Raw genomic sequence first — 21,894 nt, 5'->3', positions numbered from 1 at the left:
TTAGTAGTAACAAGTGATTCTGATGTTGCTTTAGAAACAGTTTTAAGGTGCTGAAGAGATAGCTCAGCAATTAAGAGCACTTGCTACTCTTTCAGAGATTGGGATTCAGTTCCCAGTACCTATGCAATGGCTATCAACTCCCTGTAACTCTAATTCCAGGTGACCTGCCCCTCTCTTCTGACCTACATGGGTACCAGGCTTACATATGGTGCACAGGCATACATGCAGGCAAAACACATACACATAAAATAACTTTATGTTTCTATGTGAACTATTACCTATCACGGCAGGATAAAAATACCAGTCACCTCTTCCTACATGCTTCTCTCAGAAGTATCTGGCATATGATTAATTCAGCAAACAGGTGTTAATGTGGTCTTTTTTGTTTTTTGTTTTTGTTTTGTGATCACTATGGAGATGCAGTTTGGAATGTCGAGAGATTTTACTGGGCAGGAGCAACTGTTGATGCAAATGAATATATATGGACAAGCAAGGCCAGAACGTTTCCTAATGTGGATAGTCAGCTCACTGAATGCACTAGGATTATAACAACCCAAGGAAGGGCTTGATGGGAATGTATAGACCAGCAAGTCATTTTGTTCATTTAAGATGTGTCTTTGCATCCCATTTCAGAGCTAGTCACTAGGATGAATGTTATTGATTTTGTAGTTTGTCAAGATCCAAGATAGATGAAAGAAGCAGGCTCCAATGTCCTAGGAAACTGCAGTTCCACAAGGAGACAAGAGTACAGTGCAGCACAGACTGGCCTGTAATGAGGAGCACCAACCAAATGACCCAAATGCCAGGAGCTGCATGGTGCTCACTGGCTCCACCTGTCTTGGGGTGCGAAGCTTCTCAAGAAGGAAGCCACACCTAACGCTGCACCAGGCCTTAGTGAGAGCCCAGCTTCCTAATGGGACATGGAGACATTTCTCCCAGAGAGAGGGTCATTCTGGAGACCTGAGCATATAGTGGAGCCAGGAAGTGCTCTGGTTTCCTCGCGGTGATAATGCAGGGTGTGCAGCTGTTACCACATTCGGAAGCTAAGTCGGCACAAATCCCCACACTAAGAAACTTCTGTAATAAAAGGCGATTCTTGTGAGTATTTTAAACATCCAAGTAAACAGTGTATTACTTTGTTTTCTTTTGTGTTTGAAGACAGGGTTTCTCTGGGTAGCCATGACTGTCCTGTAGTCCTGTAGAACTAGCTCTGTAGACCAGGCTGGCCTCAAACTCAGAGATCCACCTACCTGATAGCATTACTTTTAATAAAGTTCTATAATTCAAATTTTAATTATATTTTAAATATAATTATATATTAAAATTTAATAATTCAAATATAAACTAATAGGGATCTATCTTGCAGTTTTTACTGCAAGTGAGATATAATATGTAACATATCCTTTAAAAGAAACAGAATTGGGCTGACCAGATGGCTTAGTGGGTAAGGTGATTGCTGCCAAGCTTAATCGCTCAAGTTAAAACCCTAGAACCAACAAGATGAACAAAGAGAAACAACCAGCCAACACAAATTGCACACACACACACACACACACACACAGAGAGAGAGAGAGAGAGAGAGAGAGAGAGAGAGAGAGAGAGAGAGAGAGAGAGAGGAACTGGTACTTAGTGCCAACATCCCCCATCAGACACTCCTTTAACCTAACATCCCTGTCGTCCTGGATGTCAAGTCACTGCCCTTCATCTGGAAATCTCTGCTGCCAGGAGGTAGAGGGCTTTTAAAAAGTGGTGATGTAATAATATTTCAGATGATAATTCTTTTTGCTACATGGATCTTGCCTTACTTGTCAGAAGAACTGAAAGCTCACACTGGTCTTGGTAGTTACAGCAAAGGCCTATCCCAGATCAGGCCTTGGAGGAGATGGGAGGATGATCCGGGGAGTCAGGAGAATAAGAGCCGGATGAAAGCTGCAGGAGAGAGGAGGCCCATTGTCCTGCAGCTTCTCAGCTGTCTGTGGTGCTCAGCATCCTACTGACAAAGAACCAAGGATACCCAAGGCTCACACATTCCAGACATTGCGGCTGAAAGAGACCTGGATACCACTGAAAACCGTCTTTGGTTATTCCTACATCTGAGCTCTCCGTCCAGGAATCCGAGTGCTTGCTTGTTTCATCTAGGGCTTTTTGAAGGCCTTTCTAAAGTTTCCTCAGGCTGGAATTTCCATTGGATAAACGAACATTGCCAAACCTAAAACCTGAAGCAATGTACGAACAAAAGAAGATCACTGGCTAGATACACTGAACTGGGCTGTAGACCTCAACTCTGACCACTTATAAGGTTCTGTGCATTTCAGAGTAGATGATCCTGGATCAAATTTGGAATCATGGTCACTGGCAACTGCATCAAGTCTGAAACTGAAAATCACAGAACTTTCTATACAAAGGCTCCATGATGCTGATGTATATACTTACCCCTTCTTTTGTGTGCTTTCTGCTGTCCTAAAAACACCAGGCTTCTCCCCTACTGCATAATGAATACTCTTTACTATATATGTATATGTATTACACACACACACACACACACACACACACACACACACACACCAGGCTGCATGTCAGTCTGGAGTTTTGGTTGTAATTCTAGCCTTGGCCTTTAATGGCTGAGATGTCACTCTAGTCTTCTGTGTCAGTTCTACCCTCAGATTGTAAAACTGCTGAGGTTCCTCTTGTGGGACAGTGTCAGCCACAGCAAGAGTCCCATAGACACTCATTGTTTATGTTCCTGGTGAGGAATCCTCATAGGCACTGATAGTCTTGTCTTCAGTAGTGCTACCTGCTTCTTTACCAGGGTTGTCATTCCCCAAGCAACCAGGCACCTTAGGCAGATGAGGTTTCAATCAGTTTAGAAAGCTAGATACAGGGGTGCTGGGCACTGGAGCTGGATCTTAGCAGTAGAATGCTTGTCTACCATGAATCAGGTTCTGCATTTAATCTCCATTTTTCTATTTTGATTTCCCTACATTGTTTTTTTTTTTTCTGCAGGTGCTTGGAAACATGCACTGGCCTATAAGGGTTCAGTGCACTAAAATCCAGGCACCAATTCATGTCTAGGAAGAGGGGACAGTGGAGGGAAGCATGTAGGCAGGATGGTGAGCAGCCTAGGCAAGTACCTCCCTGAGCTCTCAGGGCACGGAGTCCCAGCGAGCTTGCTGAGTATCCCCAGATCCTCAGTGATGTGATCTCTCGGTGAGATGAGTATTTATTCACCTGGCTCCAGACCCTTCTGAATTAAAGGTAAAGGCAGGGGTCAGAAACATAACGCCAGTAACATAACCCTACCCACGAACCACTGAAAACCTAGGAGATCTGTTTGAAGCATGCCAGTCCCTACAGAAGTGGGATTCTTCCCTGTTCTATAGACATTCAGCCTGAGGGACCTTAGAGGGGCAAGTGTTTAGATCAAGAAAGTGGGGGCTCCTGGGCCAGCTGTAGTGTACAGCCATGCCTTCCCTGGAACCCAGGAGGCCTTTGGAGTCAGGATCCCGTTCCTGGAGTTTGTTTCATGTCACTAGTTTTAGAAGCATGTATCACTCACAGCATCATTGGCTTGACCCAGAGAACAGATCACTGTCTGTTTTTCCCATCATCATATGTTTATAATTATTCACTGTATCAGTAAAGAAAAACAATTCTCCCATTCTAACAGGTAGTAACATTGCAACCTACCAAAGGCTTCCAAAATCTAATGGGAAAGATAGACTTTATTAACATCACATGCCTTGTCTTATCATTTGGTACAGGACACACACAATACCGGAGCATCCAAAGCCGAAGAGACTTGTTTAATGATAAGAGTAAAGTAGGGTACATTATATTTAAAGTATTTATGCAAAGCTAAGTATTTTGTCTGCTGTAGATGAAATCAGATGCAGGATGTGGGAGTGCGAAAGCTTACACCATGCTTGCTGTAGTCTCTCATTAAGGTCGTTTTGATTGCTCATTTCCTTAATGGGTTTCTTTCCCTAATACCCAGAACATTTACAATAGGAAACTTAAATCAATCAATTTTGATAAATCTTAAGTACCAGGAAAAGGATGACTTTGTGACCATGCAGCCCTGCCATGTTGGGCCACTTTCGGGTCGATAGCCAGTCAGAAGAAAATGCACCAATCCTGAAGAACAAGCTCTAACTTTTCTCCCTGCTAATTTCTGACCCTGAGTACCGCTGTTGAATGTGGTAATGGAAATTTTCATAAAAGCTTTAGCATTAATAGAAGGAAAATATTGGTGGTGGGTGGGGGATAATCAGGAGCTATGTCTTTTGTGACATAGATGTCTTTTGTGATTGCTGAACTTAATGTGTATCAGCTAAACAGTGTTAAATCCTAGTTTTTAACAGTTGTGGAATCTGTCCCTTTTGGTGGGGACTGCTCTTTCATTTTCTGGTCACTCAGACACTAATAATCACACAGAAACTCTATTAATTACAACACTGCTTGGCCTATTAGCTCAGGCTTCTTATTAACTAACTCTTACCTCTTAAATTAACTCATTTATATTAATCTGTGTATCAACATGAGGTTGTGGCCTACCAGTAGGGTTCTGGTGTCTGTTTCCTTCAGCAGCTACATGGCATCTTCTTAACTGCCTTCTCTCTCTCTCTCTCTCTCTCTCTCTCTCTCTCTCTCTCTCTCTCTCTCTCTCTCCAGATTTCCTGCCTGACTTTATTCTGTCCTGCCACAGGCCAAAGCATCTTTCTTCATCAACCAGTAAAACAGCACATATACAGAAGAACATCCCACATCATGTAACCACAGTAGTTACTAAAATCTGCCACCTGGGTCAAAGTTCATATTATCTGGTTGAGGGGGTTGGAAAGTGGGTTCTTTATATGACATGCATTCAAACCTGGCTGCTGCCCTGGGGATATCTCTTACCCCAGGAGCTTTTGCTTGCTCAGTGGTGAAGCTTTGTTGATTATACCTGATTTCAAAGGATAATCACTAATTTGTCAAGTTGGCCATTAAAATGGAATTTTGGAACCTGCTTTGAATCTTTCACAGTTTCATTTTAATAGCAAAATATGACAGTTATTGTTTCATATGGACTTAGTGTTTTAAGTGTGTCTGCCTCCTAAGATGGACTTGTGTAATTGCTTCCTGTTCTTACCCGTTTTAAAAGTACAATGGCTGTGTGGTGATGGTGCACACCTTTAATCCCAGCTCTTGGGAGGCAGAAGCAGATGAATTTCTGTGAGTTTGAGGTCAGCCTGCTTTACAAGAACTAGTTCCTGTCTTGAAAAATTAAAAAAAGAAAAAAGAAAAAATACAGTGTACTCATAACGCTCCCATCATAAGGAAAAATGATCTCAGTAAGCTGTAAGTAAATTTAAGGGTTTGCACCTGAACTGTAAAGGATTTGGTTGGGGATGAAGCAATTATAAAATTAATTAATGAAGAATAATTTCTAAATCTTAGAGTAGATTTGAGATAAAAGTGTTATGTAAGAACCATAAAATGATGGTAACGGGTCCTTCAGATGTGGGATTGACTTGTCCTAATGTCAGAGCAGTAAATAAGAGCAGACAGTGTGCACTCACCAGACTGTGCCAGGCTTCACCTCTATTGTTGCCTTTACCATCCTTACCATAGCCTGCAGGCTGGTGCATCTCAGGTTTGGAGATAAGAAATAGTGATAGAAGTCAGTAGATGGCTCACAGTGGCAGAGTGCCTCGGGTTTGCGTAGCTGAAGATGCAAACATCTGGGGCTGAAGATATTTCCTCTAAGTTCTGCATATACAGTTATCTGAAGTGTAAATAATTTGATCTAACCATGGGTCCCAACAGCCTCTGTAGTAGATAACTTTGCTGGCACTCACCCCTTGCCTGTTTCTAGGAAAAACGAGATCTAAAATGTTTTCTGCTTGGCTTTGTGCTTTATTTGCATGAGCACAATACTCAAATTATGCTTCACCCTACAATTTTATCTTGACTTGGGAGATCTGATCTCTTTATTACTTTCAAAATGAATAATGAAAAAATAAATTGGCAACAACAACCGAAAAGAAATCAAGCAAAGGCATTACATTTAATCAGCCGTTTTTGCCTCACCAGATGAAATTATTGTGCAGATACATTAATTAAAAACCCAAGCAGAAAAACTTGAGAATTAAGTTATAACTTTTAAGGGTGGTCTCCTTAGAGATGGCTAAACCTATTTTAGGAGCACATGTATTGGATGGCTGGTAATATAATTGGAAGTTGTTTATGTTACACCATTACCTTGGTGACTCCACAGGAGTTAAGCATAGGGCTGTGCAAAACATAGAGTGGTATGACTATACTCAGTTGGCTTAAATAATTCAGTAGAGATGGACTAGAATGGAAAGTGCTGATGTACTACTACCCTCCTTAGTAGAATCTCATCTAGGGACGAATCCACAGACTCTGATTCTTATCAGGAGATGGGGAGATGGTTGAAGCTGGTCTTGAATTCCTGACCATTTCACCTCCACACATCCAGAGCTGAGATCTTGAGCCTACATCAAACACACCTGGCTCAGGTTTTGACCCTGAAATTTTCATTATGCTAAGTGTTTGGTAATGTGTTTTATGTTGCTGCTTGCGTTTACACTGATACCTAAAACTATAGTCCTTGATGATTTAGGAGAATGAGCTGAGCACCAGATGCTCCAGGTACCTCTCTTAGCATCGGAGCCATATTGAGATGGAATGGAATAGTACACACCAGGTGGTTGTCTCCCCAGGGAGAACGGGCAAATGTGTGACAAGTGTGAAGTAGGATGAGCTTAGGTCAGTGGTACATACAGAGAGTGTTGAGTCCTTAGAGGCCTAGGCATGACGTGGAGACAGTCACCTCCTGGACCAGGCTGGAAGGATGGCATCCTTTATCTTTTGATGAATGGCCTTCCCAGGACTGTTAGCTATGTTCTCTAGGGGGAGGGTCCTAGGCGAATGATGATGCTCTGCGTTTGACCTGCCAAACTGAGCAATTTCTTATTTGGGATTTACCTGTGATACAGGTGGAAGGATTCTGCATCCTTTGGTGATTTCAGGTGAGGCACTGTGCACAGGAGATGATTCAGGAAGTGTCTACTGCGTGGATTTAATGTGGAACCATATTAGACAATCTGTGTGCATCATTCAGGTTGGAACTGTCAAAGCTTAAGGCTGGGCTACATAAAAACTACACCCCCCCCCATGATATGTAAAGAGATTTCTGCTAGACTTCATGACAGTATTGGTCTTGATCACAGTTTTAGTACTTGGCTCATGAGATATACTCAGAAGCTGTAATCAAGCCCTTGCTAAAGCATTACAACTCATCCATGAAACAGCAGGGATTCTGGAAGATGATGAAGGAGAAGATTCCTACCCTGTGTGGTCCTCTGTCCTGGATCCCTGTTACTGCTTAGGAATGTCTGTCCATGGGTCCATTCTGAAAGAGACTTGCAGGAGTTGTCTAGGACTGAATCTCCTTCCTGTCGATTGGAGCAAGTGGCGAACTAAAGAAGCATTTGTGCGGAATACAGCTGATAAACAGTGCCATTTGTGCAGATGATATTGAAGTCTTTCGTATTTAATAAACAGTCATAAGGCTACCATCAGAGGTGGGCAAGAGAGATGGAGGTAGAGCTGCCAAGTGCCAGCCCCAGTGGTGGGGAAGCTGGACAAAGATTGTGAACAGGATGCTCCATACTAGGATGCCAGTGCTGGCTCTGTGGCACGGGACAAGACAGTTGTTCAGAGATGGCAGTGCAGAGCTGCATATTTGTGTGCTCTTAGATATTTTATGTAATCATCATATATTTGGAAAATGAGGGAAATAATTCTAGCAAGAATTTTCATTCCAGTTGAACATTGAGGGTTGTTGTTGAAGCCCGTGTGAAGACTGAGTCCTTGCGGAAGAAGCCAGAGCACTGCACGAAAGAGCAGCCTTGCTGTGCTCTGGCTCTAAGTGGCCAGGAGCCCCCGTCTCTGTCTTTCCTCCACGGCCTCCAGTTCCAAGCTCTCCTTTCTCTTCCCCTCCTCCCACTTTGCTTCCATATTAGCAGTTAACAGTGAGGGGCTGAACTTTTTGGTGAGGCTGCAGTCTCTTTCCTTGGTATTGCCTGTCCGTGCCCTAGTGGGGGAGTGAGATGTGCCTAGACAGACTTGTGTTTTATTGTCTTCTTTGTTGCCACCTGCTGCCCACACAAGGCTTCTGAAATGAAGTTTCTTTTAAAGTCAACAAAACCAAAAAGAGTAGTCCCTAGCCATGTTTCCAGGTCTTCGTAGCCACAGTAGCTACTGGCTACATGGCATTTGCACGTGTGTCAGATGAGGCAGATGTAGGAAGGCCTCTATGGCGGCAGAAGTCTATTTAATGTTTTATATGATACTTTAATGTAGGATAAATACCTGTCCTACTAAAATGACTCTTTAGGTTTTAAGCCCTAAATTTAAAATATCCTTAAGCTGACAGCTGTTAGGTTGTGCTGATTTACAAGTACCAACGCAAATCTCCTTTTTTCTTTGATTTTTGAGCTTACAGTGATATCGCTTCTCCCCTCCATTTCCTCTCTCTAAACCATCCCATCTATTCTTCCTTGTGCTCTTTCAAATTCAGTACATAATTTTAAAAATAAGGGCTTTATAAGCTGTGAACATTACTAAGGCCTTCAGCATTTTTCTCAGACCAAGAAAAAATATAAATGTAACAAGAAAGCATGGTGAGTGGTTGTGTTGCTGAGGCAAGAGTAAACCAGAGAAAATGACAGAAGTAGAGCGCAGAGGATGGCAGAAGTCAGTGCTCAAAAGCATGCCCCCTTTCAAAGGCTCTCGCTCACTGTGGTTTTAACTGTTCTGTAGAGATAAAGATAAAAGCTCAATGAAAGCAGTATCTTATACTTTTAAAACCATTGTCTAATGGGCGAACCTTCATAGCATACAATGAAATACTTGTGTCAACTTGTATGGCTTGGCATGAAGGTGTTAAACGTAGTCTGTGGTCAGAACAGCCTCATTTTCATCACATTCATTGTGTAGAAATCTGTCTTTGCTACATTTGTTTACTGCTGACATTTCCTCACAAAAGAGGGAGTTGTGGGTAAAAGGATGCTCATCAGAGCCTTGACCCGCTCCTTCCTGTCACCTGTATGTACTTCTGCCATAATCGCACATGGCCTGATGTATCCATCTGGCGGTATCTGCATATATAGGTTGAGGAGGTTAATTGGGAAGGGTACTCCATCCATGTGACTATAGGGCAGTCATCTCTACACTGAAAGAAGCCTTTAAACTGCTTTGGGGTACCCATGCTCGATAAGTAAGCTCATTGCTTCCTCAGCATGAACTCTGGTGTGATTAGACTTTGGTTTGCCTTGCAGGCCTTATAAGGAAAGGACAGATGTTATTTTCGACTCTCTGGGAACAGAATTCTCAAGACAGGAATACAGAACATGACCATCACCGTATATTCCAATAATATTTTAGAATTCTTGATGTAGACACAAGTAGTTTAGGTTACTGTAGGTTAACCCTTCATTCTTTTTCCAAAACTTTTCTGAGAAATGGACTTTCCTGAGATGCATTCTTTAAAAAAAGCATCTCTAGTCAGGGGAAGTTTAGAATGTGCCCCATCTCATCTGGCCTCTCCATGGAGCCTCAGAATTTCGAGGTGTCACCCCTGTTGACAGAGGTTTTTTTCCTACCCCGTCCTCCAGTCGTTCAGTTCCAAAAAAAACCACACAGAGGTCTACATTAATTATAAACTGATTGTCCTATTAGCTCAGGCTTTTTATTAACTCTTATAACTTATATTAGTTCATAACTCTTGTCTGTGTTAACCATGTTGCTTGGCACATTTTTCTGTGAGGCAGTCACACCTTGCTGTCTTGTTTCCTCTGAGGCTGGGTCACAACTGCAGGCTGAAGCTTTTTCCCCCAGAATTCTCGTCGCCCCCCCCCACCACCACTTCCTGCCTGGTCACCCCGCCTAAACTTCCTGCCTGGCTACTGGCTAATCAGCATTTATTTAAAATACAAGTGACAGAGTATAGACCATTGTTTCATAGCACCCCCACTTTGAAAAACAAGAACTCTGAATTGAATTTCCTTTGTTTATCTTTTTTCCTGACCCATGATCCATAACAACTTGTAACCAACATTCTACACAAAGGAAAATATCCATAATCCATTTTTGGGCAATGTGGGTGTAGTTTTCCAGGCTACTTCCTGCTGATTGGGGACAATGATAATCTTATGGTGACCTAAAGAAAATTTAAGATTATGGTCAAGTCCTGATTGGAAAATTCTGTGAGGCTTGATCATCTCAGTCAGCAGTCTTGAAACTGTTCTAGATGCAGAACTCAGAGGAAACTCCAACAGAGGTCCTCTGAAATGTTGGATCATCTGGGCTATCTGCTCCTATTGGACATTCTCCAGGGAGTCTTCCTTGATTAAACCTAGTTTTTTTCTTAGCCCAGAATAAATCCACAGCCTCTCATTTCCTGAGGAAACAAAAACAAAACCTCTTCTCCAAAGTAACATACGTTTTGACTTAAAATTTGAAGTCAAGGCATATATATGATTAACCCAGCAGCATTTATAATCAAATATCTTTTAGCAGCTTTTGCTACTTCCTCAGCCATCAAACAATTTAAAGACAGCACAATAACATACAGTATCCAGACTCTCTGTGTATTTTTCATCTTTACATGGCTTTATTTTAACCCCCATTTCTTTTATTCTTATTTTTAATTTTTTTTGAGACAGGGTTTCTCTGTGTATCTTTGGCTGTCCTAGAATTCAATGTGTAGACCAGGTTGTCCTTGAACTCACAGAGATCTGTCTGCCTCTGCCTCCCAAGTGTTGGGATTAAAGGTGTGTGCCACCATAACCAACTACTCTCTTTTTTGTTCTTTTAAGGACTTTATCTTTTTATTTTTATCCCAAGTCTACACATATTTTAAAACACACAGTAAACCATTTAGAGGTTTTTTTTTGTCTTTTAATCTATCTTTTCTGTATATTTCTCTTTTTCTGATCACATGAGTCTTTAATTTGCTAAGCAATATGGCTAGGATTAAAGACATGGCTTTGATGGTTGGATCCATTCCGTTGCTTAGCTTTTTTTTTTTTTTCTGAGAGTCTAGCTTCATGGCAGAGGTACTGTCCAGAGCCATGTCTATTGCCACAGCTCCATGGTGTTTCAAGATCTCTGCCACTACCAAAAAGAATGCAGTCAGCTTTTCATCAACACCATTTAAGTGTTTCATTGCATGACCTCTTAAAAGGTTTTGCAGCTAAAGCTTAGAAGTTTTGCTGCTAAAGCTGAGTCAGGAAGCCACTCTTAAATGAGAGTGCTTGCCTCTAGCAAACAGAGCCCACCTGAGAAAATGCTGCTATCAAGAAGCTGTGCTTAACTCTATTCTTTTCTATCTAGAATAACTTCCCAAGCTCTCTCAGGCTTTTGAGTGGATTTCCTCAGCCCCACGTTGGATGCCAATTTGTTGTAATCACACAGAAACTATATTAATTAAATCACTGCTTGACCTATTATCTCTACTTCTTATTTGCAACTCTTATATCTTAATTTAACCCATCTTCATCAATCTGTGCATTACCATGAGGTCATGGCCTACCAGCAAAGTTTCAGTACATCTGTCTCCAGTGCTGGCTTCATGGCTTCTCTCTGACTCTGCCTCCTTTCTCCCAGCATTCAGTTTAGTTTTTCCCACCTAGCTGTGTTCCCCTATAGCTCTGCTATAGACACAAAGTAGTTTCTTTACTAACCAATGTTATTCACAGCATACAGAGAGAGGGGAATCCCACATCACTTTCCCATTTCTGTTTAAATGAAAGGAAGGTTTTAACTTTAACATAGTAAAATTACATATAACAAAACAGGTTTTAAGCAAGAATTATAGTTACAATATTTATATCCACTTTATCTTTTATCACAACTAAGAAAAACTATAACTATCAATTCTTCAACTCCATCAAAGACTCCAGAAGGATATACTATTACCTAAGGAAACAATAAGTTCAGTGTAAGCAACTTCTAAAACTCTAGAATTAACAGAGATATCTTGCTGACTGGACAGTCACCCAAAGTTTTTCTGTACCTTTAGGGCATCCATCCTCAGCCTACAGGCCCATTGTATGCAGCAGACTTTTCCACAAAGCAGGAAATTTCAAAGACAGTTCTGCCTATATTGGCAGTTTTTTAGTCATATTTTTCTGTGTCCTGCAGAATGTCTAGCAGACTCTTTCATGAAGCAGGAACACCAAAGGATCATCACCTTTAGGCAAGTTCAACAGTCATTTCTCTGTCCTATATGTCCAGTTCATCAAACCGTCCAGGAGAGAGCAGTTTCTTGCCCAAATGGCTAATCAACTCCATAAGGAGCCTCTTCGATGCCATCTTCCTCTTGAAGTAGATTGATGCTACCAGGAGCAGATGTGTCTCACTGTCATGAAAAATCCCAAGTTCTTAAAACATTTTAAATGCCATATTCTGTAGTCTTTGAAAGGTTTGAAGAATGCCTATCTATCTGAAATACATCTCTGTAATCTAGCAAATCTAACTAACATGACTATAAGCTTGTCTATTATAGATGATTATCTGTTAATCTATATTGCTTTATTATACATTACATTTTTAAATGAGCTGCACAAACACAATACCTTAATCAAAAGCAGAATTATATATACACAGTATAACAAAATTGGCCTTAAATCTGTATCAATAAACCAAGATCCATACCCATGCAAATCTCTATAGCATATCCCCTTTTAAATGTAAAGAAACATGTATAAACAATATTTTGAAATTTGGGCATAGTTCTCTAGACTTCCTGGTGATTATTGGGTGAAGTAATTTTTTGAGGGTGTTCAAGGTGATCTTTCAGAGGATCTTGGTCCATCAAACCACAATAGTCTGGAATTAACCCACAGGTTTTCATCCTTTGTGGAAACAAAAGCAGAACTTCTTTTCCAAAGGAACATATACTTAGATCCATATTTTGAAATCAAGATACCTTCAAAATATACGTATTGGCTTAGCTTAACTGTCCTCAGAATCAAATGTCTTTCTGCCATCAAAAAATTCAAAGAAAACACAATAGTATACATAATCCAGACTCTCTTTGCATATTCCATCTTTCTGTGACTTATTTTTATTTACTCATTTTAATCTATGACTGCCTGTTCTCTGTCTCTTTAAAGACTTTACCTTTTTTTCTAACTCTCTATACTCTTTTTCTTCTTTCTCCCAAACCTACATACATTTATCCAACACTGTGACTCATTTAGAGTTCTTTTATATCTGAATCTGTCCTATTGTGTATCTGTAATTCTTTTCTGTCCAAGAGTGCTTCTTCAACTGCTAAGCACTTCTTAAAAACTTAAGCTGCAGCATTACTAGGGTATATACAGTACTTTCTGCCTGCTTTGCACAATTCAACATGGTGGAAGTCTGTTCACCACTCTGCAAGCTGTGCACATTGCCCCAATTTTAGGCACACAGCAGGTCTATGTTGCCATTAAACAAGCTGTAGTACATTGCTCAAAAACCCCCATTTAAATGCTTGGTCTCCTGGAAAAAAAAAAAAAAACATAGGTTGTGCTGGCAGCATTGCCCAGAAAGCCAGCATTTCAAAACAGCATGGCTACTGCTGAATCAGGAAAATCTCTCTTAAAGGAGCTGTTGCATGCTGCCAACAAGCAACAAGAAGTTGTGTTCACCTCTGTATTTTTGTGTCTAAAATTCCTTTTCAAGCTCTCTCGGGTTTTTAAGTGGATTTTAGATGTCCCATGTGCTGCAAGGTTTTGCAGCTAAAGCTGAGTCAGGAAGCCTCTTTTAAATGAGAGCGCTTGCCTCTAGCAAGCAGAGCCCACCTGAAAAAGTGCTGCTATCAAGAAGCCATGCTTAACTCTATCCTTTTCTATCTAGAATAACTTCCCAAGCTCTCTCAGGCTTTTAAGTGGATTTGGTCAGCCCTACATTGGCACGCCATTCTGCTGACTGAGGTTTCTTTTCTTCCCAGTCCTTCAACCAAAGAAATACACCAAGTCTACATTAATTATAAACTGATTGGCCCAGTAGCTCAGGCATCTTATTTATTAATTCTTATAACTTATATCAGCCCATAATTCTTGTCTGTGTTAGCCACGTGGCTTGGTACCTTTTTCAGTGAAGCAGTCACATGTTGCTTGCTCTGTGTCTGGCTTCCTTTGTGTTTGGGTGATGACTGCGGACTGAATCTTTCCTTTTCCCAGAATTTTCACTACTCCACCTCTACTTCCTGCTTGGGTACTGGCCAATCAAGATTTATTTAAAATACACGTGACAGGGTACAGACTGTTGTCCCACAGCAAACCCCAGGGGCTTGCACAGTAACAACACTACCCCAAAGTTCTTAACAGCTTTCAGAGTTCTACCGTGTTGTGTAAAACATGATGAACATTAGCTTATCAGTCTATGGTTAGAGGTGCTAAAATAGACAAATTATTTTAAAAATTCTGTGCTTTTGTGTTTTAAAAACCCTTACCATCAGGATGCTGGAGGATTTAAGGATAGACATCCTTAAATGTGGAACTTAATGATGCAGTCAGAAGTATGTATGTGAATGACTACAATTGATAAACTACAATAATGGTATTTAACTTATATGCACTTTAAACATTTCTGTAGTTCTAAGCTTAATGTTTGAAAAGAGGTACATCCTGTAAACATGAGCTGATTCAGTTACCTAGGGATCAGAACAAAAGCTCTTGAAGGTCCCAAACGACGTGGGAATGGGAGATGACCCTTATGACTAGCAGTGCTGCCTCCCTGGTGAAGCTTTTGAGGACTTTCCCAGGATCACCCTGCTGTTGTCTCTGCAGAGATGAATCCGTGAGAGTATGAGCTGCAGGCTCTTCAGTCAAGCCAATGGGAACTCTGCCCACAGAGGTATGGGGCATTTGCTCTCATTCCTGCCCAGTATAGTCCAGGCCACAGCAGGGCACAAAGCAACCTGCCCACTGTAAATTGTGTCACACTGCCAGTGAGGTAGGGAAGCTGCTCCGTGCGGGCTCTCATGATTCACCTGAATAGGCCTCAACTGTTTGCCTGAATGGAGCCAACAGCTTGAAATGTGCTTCCGCCGGGACTGCCCTGACCTTGATCTCCCTTAGACTGTCTATTAATCGGCTGACTCCGGGTAGCAAGGTGTAATGGATTGCATGTCATCCTGTGGACTTCCAGGGCACCCACATGGCATGCTGCATTTTGTGTCTGGCTTCTCAAGGACTCGGCGAGGGTTGAAGTATGCAGGGGTGGAAGGGCTCCTGTCTTCCCCTGATGCATCATTAGCTGAAACAACACCACAGACATTGCTGTTGCTATGGAGGAAGGGAAGAGTCTGCAGGCCCTGCAGTCTCAGCAAGGCTCCTCTATTACTGAGCACTTGGTAATCTCCTCTGCCCACACTGCCCAGAACCCCCTTTGGGAAGCTTTGGCTGTTCTTTCACCCATTCTCTATTTTTATTGTTTAAGTTTCACAGAGAGTAATTAAAAGTGTGGGACTCGATTTTCCCCCACTGTTGATAAGTTTTAACAGTGAGGAAACTGGAAATCCTTCACAGGGCTAACACAGGTCAGAGCTGTCACAATTTCTGTGATCTTTTGGTTGCCAATCATTTATTATGTTATAATTACCATAACATTAACTCATGGCTCTGTGTTTCAATTATGATCTACATATATTTCATGTAATAATTATATTTGCTGATAACAAAGCAGTATTCATAGCTTGGATATCTTGCCCACAAGGCACTAAAGCCACAGAGTGGTGTCAAAATAGAAATTTAGCATCAATGCAAGCATGTTTTTTTTTACTCTGTCTTTCCTTTCACACTGACAGCTAAGTATTCATCGTTGAGGAGGGGCCACTATAAAATGTATTGCAGATGCTTCAGAATGCTCCTTACTTTATCATCTGTCTCTCAAAGTTTTGTCAGATGTAGAGTAAGGCTAAGTAAAGAAACAGCAGGGTCTTCTGCCGTTTTCTCATTATCTCTATATGTGTTTCCAGTCAACTATATGATATGTATTTGAGTGACCAAAACTTTTCAATCATGATCATAAGAAATACTTATTCTTCCTAGATGCTTCTGATGATGATTAAAATATAACACATGTTTACATCATGACAGTCTTATATCCTACCCCCTAGCAACAGTTAGATAATGATCAAAACTTATCAAATAAGTTGGGACACTTAGAAATTTAGAAAGCAATCATCGTACCCTAAGAGTTTCTAGTCAGTTCTTCACAGACACAGAAGCATCAGATACCCATGAGGTTTCCTTATTTTAAGGAGTGGCACTTTGAGTTTATTGACACTTGAGAGAAATGATTTGATTAGATCAATTTATTTTATGTTCACCTTTTACTCTTGGGAATACTATGTTTGAATGGGAGTTGTCCAGCTAGAGAGACAGTCAGCAAAATGCAAAGCCTGTACTTCTGTACAACTGCACCACAGCACAGGCTGCACCACTGCACAGGCTGCACCTCTGCACAGACTGCACATCCATCTGCACAGGCTTCACCTCTGCACAGACTGCACATCCATCTGCACAGGCTGTACATCCATCTGCACAGGCTGCACCACTGCACAGGCTGCACCACTGCACAGGCTGCACCACTGCACAGGCTGCACCTCTGCACAGGCTGCACATCCATCTGCACAGGCTGCACCTCTGCACAGACTGCAATTCTGCCAAGGCTGCACCTCTGCAAGACTGCACAACTGCACAGACTGCACCTCTGCACAGGCTGCAGTATCCACCAACCTCCATGGGGTTTGGGGCTCATGTGTTACTGGCTTTTGGCAAGTGTTCCCTAGAAAGCCGACAGCTGTGGTCCAGTCATGCATATCATGAGGAGAGGCTGCGTTGGCTGTGCAGATACAGTTCTAAGAGGAAACGATCTTGAGTCTTCACTGCTGTGTACAGAAGCATGAAATAGAATCCAGGGCTGCGCCCTCTGCTTTTCCCAGACTCTGAATTTCCTGTCCTTTTCCCAGACTTCAGTAGCAAAGAAGAATTTAATTTCCCGGTGCTGCAAACACTCTGGCCAGGCTCTTGGCAGCAAGCTGTATACTCTGATGAGTAGGTCACAGGGCTGTTGTCAAGAAGAGAGGACACCATCCTTTTCAACATAAAGCTAAATTTTCTAAGTTTCTGTCTCCTCCTGGAAATGTTCATTTTTCCAACCTCACTGCATGTTCCCGTGGAGTTTGTTGTGTGTCTTGCCTCTGACAGGCTTTGATAGAGGGTCTCTGGGTTCATTTTGGACCAGCACTGACTGGGCACTCTCTCTGCTTTCTCCCAGCAGGTAAACCCACCTACAACAGCTTCTATGTCTACTGCAAAGGCCCCTGCCACAGGGTCCAGCCTGGGAAGCTCCGAGTTCAGTGCGGCACCTGCAGACAAGCCACCCTGACCTTGGCCCAGGTAAGGAGGCAAGGGCAGTGTCCTCGGACGGCTGCTCTTGCCTAGATTAATAAACGTGTCTCTGTGGAGCCACCTCTCCCTGTTTCTGTTCGAGCATCACCACATGGAAATAAGATGTTCTTCTGAGAGGTTGTGGCTGCTGATGGCATTCAAATTTCATGTCAAATATAGCCTTCCCCTGGGCTTTGTTCTGCTCTGTAAATTCAGCTGCTACATAGCACAGCAGTATCTCCCTGACACACACACAACACACATACACACACATGCACATACATGTATATACACACATACACACACAAACACCCCCCCCCCACACACACACACAAAACCTACATCTTCTTTTTTTCAACTCAGGTTTGTGTAGAGCCTAGTTATAAAAGTAGTGGCCTCACAACGTGAAGGGTTATTTTGTAGAAGAGACTCTGAAGGGATTTGAGTACTGGAAATGTGCTGCGTTCAGACTTGTGTGGTGCAAGCTGGGCTACACATGTAGAATACACTAGTGCTCCACCTGGGAACAGTGTGCTGAGGTTGATCGATTAAGCGACAACTTTCCGCTAATAGAAGTAAGAGTGAGGGCGGTTGTAGAGCCCCCTCCCCCACCCCCGCATCCGCACTGAGAGCAGTGGTACCAAAGGGAGAACTGCCACACCTGCCCACCTTCCTGCATCCTGGCCCAGAGTCGTTCTCACGTTTTCAAATCACTGGGGAAGAAAAATAAAAGGATGAGCGCCACTGTGTGACCCAGACCGTTCTCCGACACTTCAATTCCCCTGTTCATGAAGTTTGGTGAAGCCCGGGCCACCTCCTCCGTGCCTGTTGTCTATGGCTGTGTGCATGGGCACAGGCAGGTTCGCTGCTGGAGCCTAGTATTCATTTGAGAAAACGGCTCTCAGCCTTTGATATGAAATATCAGAGCAGCCGCTGAAAGGCTTCCATGTGACGTGTGAAGTCCTGAGTGAATGTGTGCTTTTGACATGCTGGCCTTGTCAAGGACTCCAGTGCCTCTGACCTGCTAGACAATGGCAAAGCCTTCCTGTTCACGGTGAGGCTCAGAAGGACAGTAGTCTCTTTCTGGTCCATGTAGATATGTTGATAGTGTATACAGAAGATGTCTACAACTGCTTTCTCCGCCCCTGGATATTTACAGCCTGAGGACGGCTCCCCTACAGAGACTGCTCCTGCCAAGACTACACCTGTTACCTCGATCTGCTGTGCGCCACTGCCCTGCCCACTTATCTATCTGTATGTAATTACCTCCACATTTAGCTGTATGCAATGCCTCCCCTCCTCTGTTCAATGTATGTGATAAACACCCTGGGCTTCCAGGCTCCTGATACCTCCCTGTCAGAGATTTCAGTCCACCCAATCTCAGCCTGTCTACGTGTCCCCCCGAGTTCGTCATTTCTTTATTCCCTCCCCACCCACGGCTGGTCTCCCTGAGTTTGTATTTTCTTTATTCCCTCCCCCACCCCAGGCTGGTCTCCCCAGGAGCTGTGGCGGTCATTGCAGCAGACTAATACTGATGAGGCACAGGGCAGTAGCATTTGGAACATCTGATTATCACAGCTGTGAGAGCACAGGCAGAGAAGCCCAAAGTCCAAGGGGATAAGTACCCCAAGTACCAGATGGAGACCCCAGTGATGAGGGCTGCTCAGAGTTCACTGTCAGGTGAGAGGAAGTCAGGGAAAGTCCTGATCAACGAGAATTTGGGGATTTGTTTAAGATCTTGAGAACATACTGCATAAAGGAGAAACCGTGGGTCTGTTTCCTCAAACCTGTGATTCAGTGTTTACCTAGGTTACAGTATTTATAACTAAATGAAATCCACTGAGAAGCCATATTTGATCTGAAGCTATTGCAGTAGGCCTTCTCTAGCAGGCTCACTGAACAGGACCTGCCTCAGAGTAGGCTGTTTGGGTCCAGTGGGAGTGTTCTTCTACCTTCTTCTCTCCTTTGCTGTACTTAAGTCAACACGTGGCCTCTGTCTGTCCTCAACCTGATGGCTCCCAGTGGTGAAAGTGTCCTTACTTCCTGGTGTGTCTTTAATGCAAGCGGCAAGAGCGATTGACCTCTCTTCGTGTATTGCATCATTTATTTCATAGCAGTACACTAAGTGTTATCAGTAACCCCATGTTTGATTTGAGAAAGTTGAGTCTTAAAGGGATCCAGGAATTTACCCAGGAAAACCAGAGTTTGGGCACTGGGAGTGTGAACCCAGACTGTGTTGTTTAGATTAAGTTCTGAGGACAGTTTGCTGTTTCTCCACATACAGATGTATACACACCTAAGGACTGCACACACAACACAGAACTCAGGCTGGTGATAAGATGTTAAGTTAGGTCTGGGATGGCAGGGGAGGGAAAGATGCTGGGGCACGGAGAGGCTCAGACTGTAACACTGGCTAATAGATGGCAAGCTATGGGATAAAACTCACTGTGGCTGAATGTTTTGTTTTGATTTTAATCAAGATAGTCATAAGTATATAATTTTATATGAAATTTGTCATTTGAAAAATGTGCTTGATGGAGGACAAATAGAGAACAAAAATAAAGCCCCAGCAGAAAAATAGCAAAACCTTGCGGCTTCTGTCTCCATGTATCCCAGCAAAGATGAGCATGGTAGGCACTACATGGTAGGTTGATGTTAGATGCTGATGATGACCGGAGCCTGGATGAGATGAGGACCCACTCAGAGTCAGAGAGGCACTGTAGCGTCTGGTTGAAAAGTGGTTGTGGAGTCAGAGTGTCCCTGGAGCACAGCCAGTTCCCTGTGTCCTGGCTTTGTCAGTTTGGGGACAGTCCTTCACTGACATGACAGAATGTATCTTTGGTTGATAGGGAGATTATGTCAATATAAAGAATGCTTAAGACAGTATTCGGGACACATCTAAAAATGTCAGCCTCGTTCTTGCCATCATTCGGTCACCATCCACATCCATATTTATTTACTTGTGTATATGTGTCTTTGTGAGCTAGTGTGAAAAATCTAGGTGTTGGCGGGTTCCTTTCAGAGAACAGATGCTCTCTCTACCTCATTGGATCAGAGGCAGCTAGGATTTCACCTTTGAGGAGCTTCACCTTCCTCTAAGAGGAAGTCCCAGCCTCTGATTTCCAGGACCTTCCCTGGAGCCATGTGTGTCAGTGCAGAGGTCACACTGTGCCCCATCTCACCTGCTGGCCCCAGGACTGCCTGAGCTGTCCTCTGTGCTCGCCTCTGCTCCAGTTCTCCTGCTGTGCACCATTCCCTCCGCGTGCTGTCCGTGGTCGGACAGCCTGTCCCTGTTCCTCACTTTATCCCCATCAGCGCACTCTCTCTTACCTGTACACCACAAAGCAGTTCATGCTGAATGCCAGTTCTGTTTCTGAGCTTTCAAATTGACTTCGTAGAGCCACACCCTTTTGAAAGCCTGTCTGGCATTTTAGAATTCTATTACCTTATTAATGATGTGTTGGCAACAGTTTGGTAGTTTTCCTTCTTGGGTTCCTTATCTATATTTTTCTCTGATTTTTATGACACATTTACAAAGTGGTAAGTGTCTAACCAAGAGAGTCCAGTGTTGTTCCTCTTCACCTGTCTTTCAGACGTAGTGGAACTGGTCCACAAAGAGGAGAGCCGATGCTTTGGTCTGTCGTTGAAACGACAGTTCTCACAGGACAGCTACGCACTCAGTGGCAGGCGGTGGAACTGCTGCTTATCCTGCAGGTCAGGAAGGGTGATTTCTGTATAAATACTAGTCACCTGTTCCATTTCATTTTCCAGTTCTTCGTAAAATTCAACAGCTTATGCAATGTTCTCTGTTTATGAAAATTTGAGAATATGAGATCATAAGTAGGTGACTAATTGCGATCAATTAGTGTGTGCGGTTCATTGAAGAATATCTTCAAAAGTATTCTTGAAGGTGAAAAAAATAGAATCATCTTAGCTAACTGAGTTACTTTTGAACATATGTGTTCATTTCTCTTGTCTAGAGAACCCTGTCTGCAGAGTGGTGGCCTGTAGCATGTCTTTGTGGTCACCTCTACATGTTTTGTCGTGATTAGATATTCAGTAATGGTGCCAGTTCTCCTCAACTCTACGGACACTGGGCATGTGGCAGCAAAGGGTCGTTCACAGATTGGCTTAAACCACACTTCACCTTTCATGTGCTGCCCCTAATAAACTGGCAAGGAAGATGCACATTAGCCATCTCTGCCCTAAGGGCAAATTGGAGTCTGAGGTTGTGACATGACCTTGCAAGTGAGTTGAGAATCAGCTCACACACCAGGTTCTCTACCATTTCCAAAACAAAATATCCATTTCATTTCACGGTGACCTTGCCCAGGGTTTCAACTAGATGGAGATCATCTTTAGAAGTGTGAGTGCTCGCTGGAAAGCAGTGAGCACAGCCGATTGAAAACACATGGCAGGCATTCAATTTCTCAAC

General features: G+C 42.8%; 1 protein-coding gene across 3 annotated transcripts in view; it reads left to right on the top strand.

The window, feature by feature from the left end:
* The window catches only part of Prkn (parkin RBR E3 ubiquitin protein ligase), a 1,186,369-nt gene that overhangs the window by 424,701 nt on the left and 739,774 nt on the right, over window positions 1-21,894 (top strand). For 2 of the 3 annotated variants that reach the window (XM_085687459.2, XM_085687454.2), the window contains exon 4: window positions 17,347-17,468. In XM_085687459.2, the coding sequence (XP_085543585.1) occupies window positions 17,347-17,468 (122 nt within the window). The remainder of the gene's footprint in view (window positions 1-17,346; window positions 17,469-21,894) is intronic. The other variant, XM_085687456.2, reaches the window with a different exon arrangement.

This window comes from Myodes glareolus, chromosome 1, assembly GCF_982192425.1.
Source record: "Myodes glareolus chromosome 1, mMyoGla1.1, whole genome shotgun sequence".
NCBI classification, from domain to species: Eukaryota; Metazoa; Chordata; class Mammalia; order Rodentia; family Cricetidae; genus Myodes; species Myodes glareolus.
Note: the sequence above shows the minus strand (reverse complement) of the source record. Positions and strands in the feature narration are given on the sequence as shown.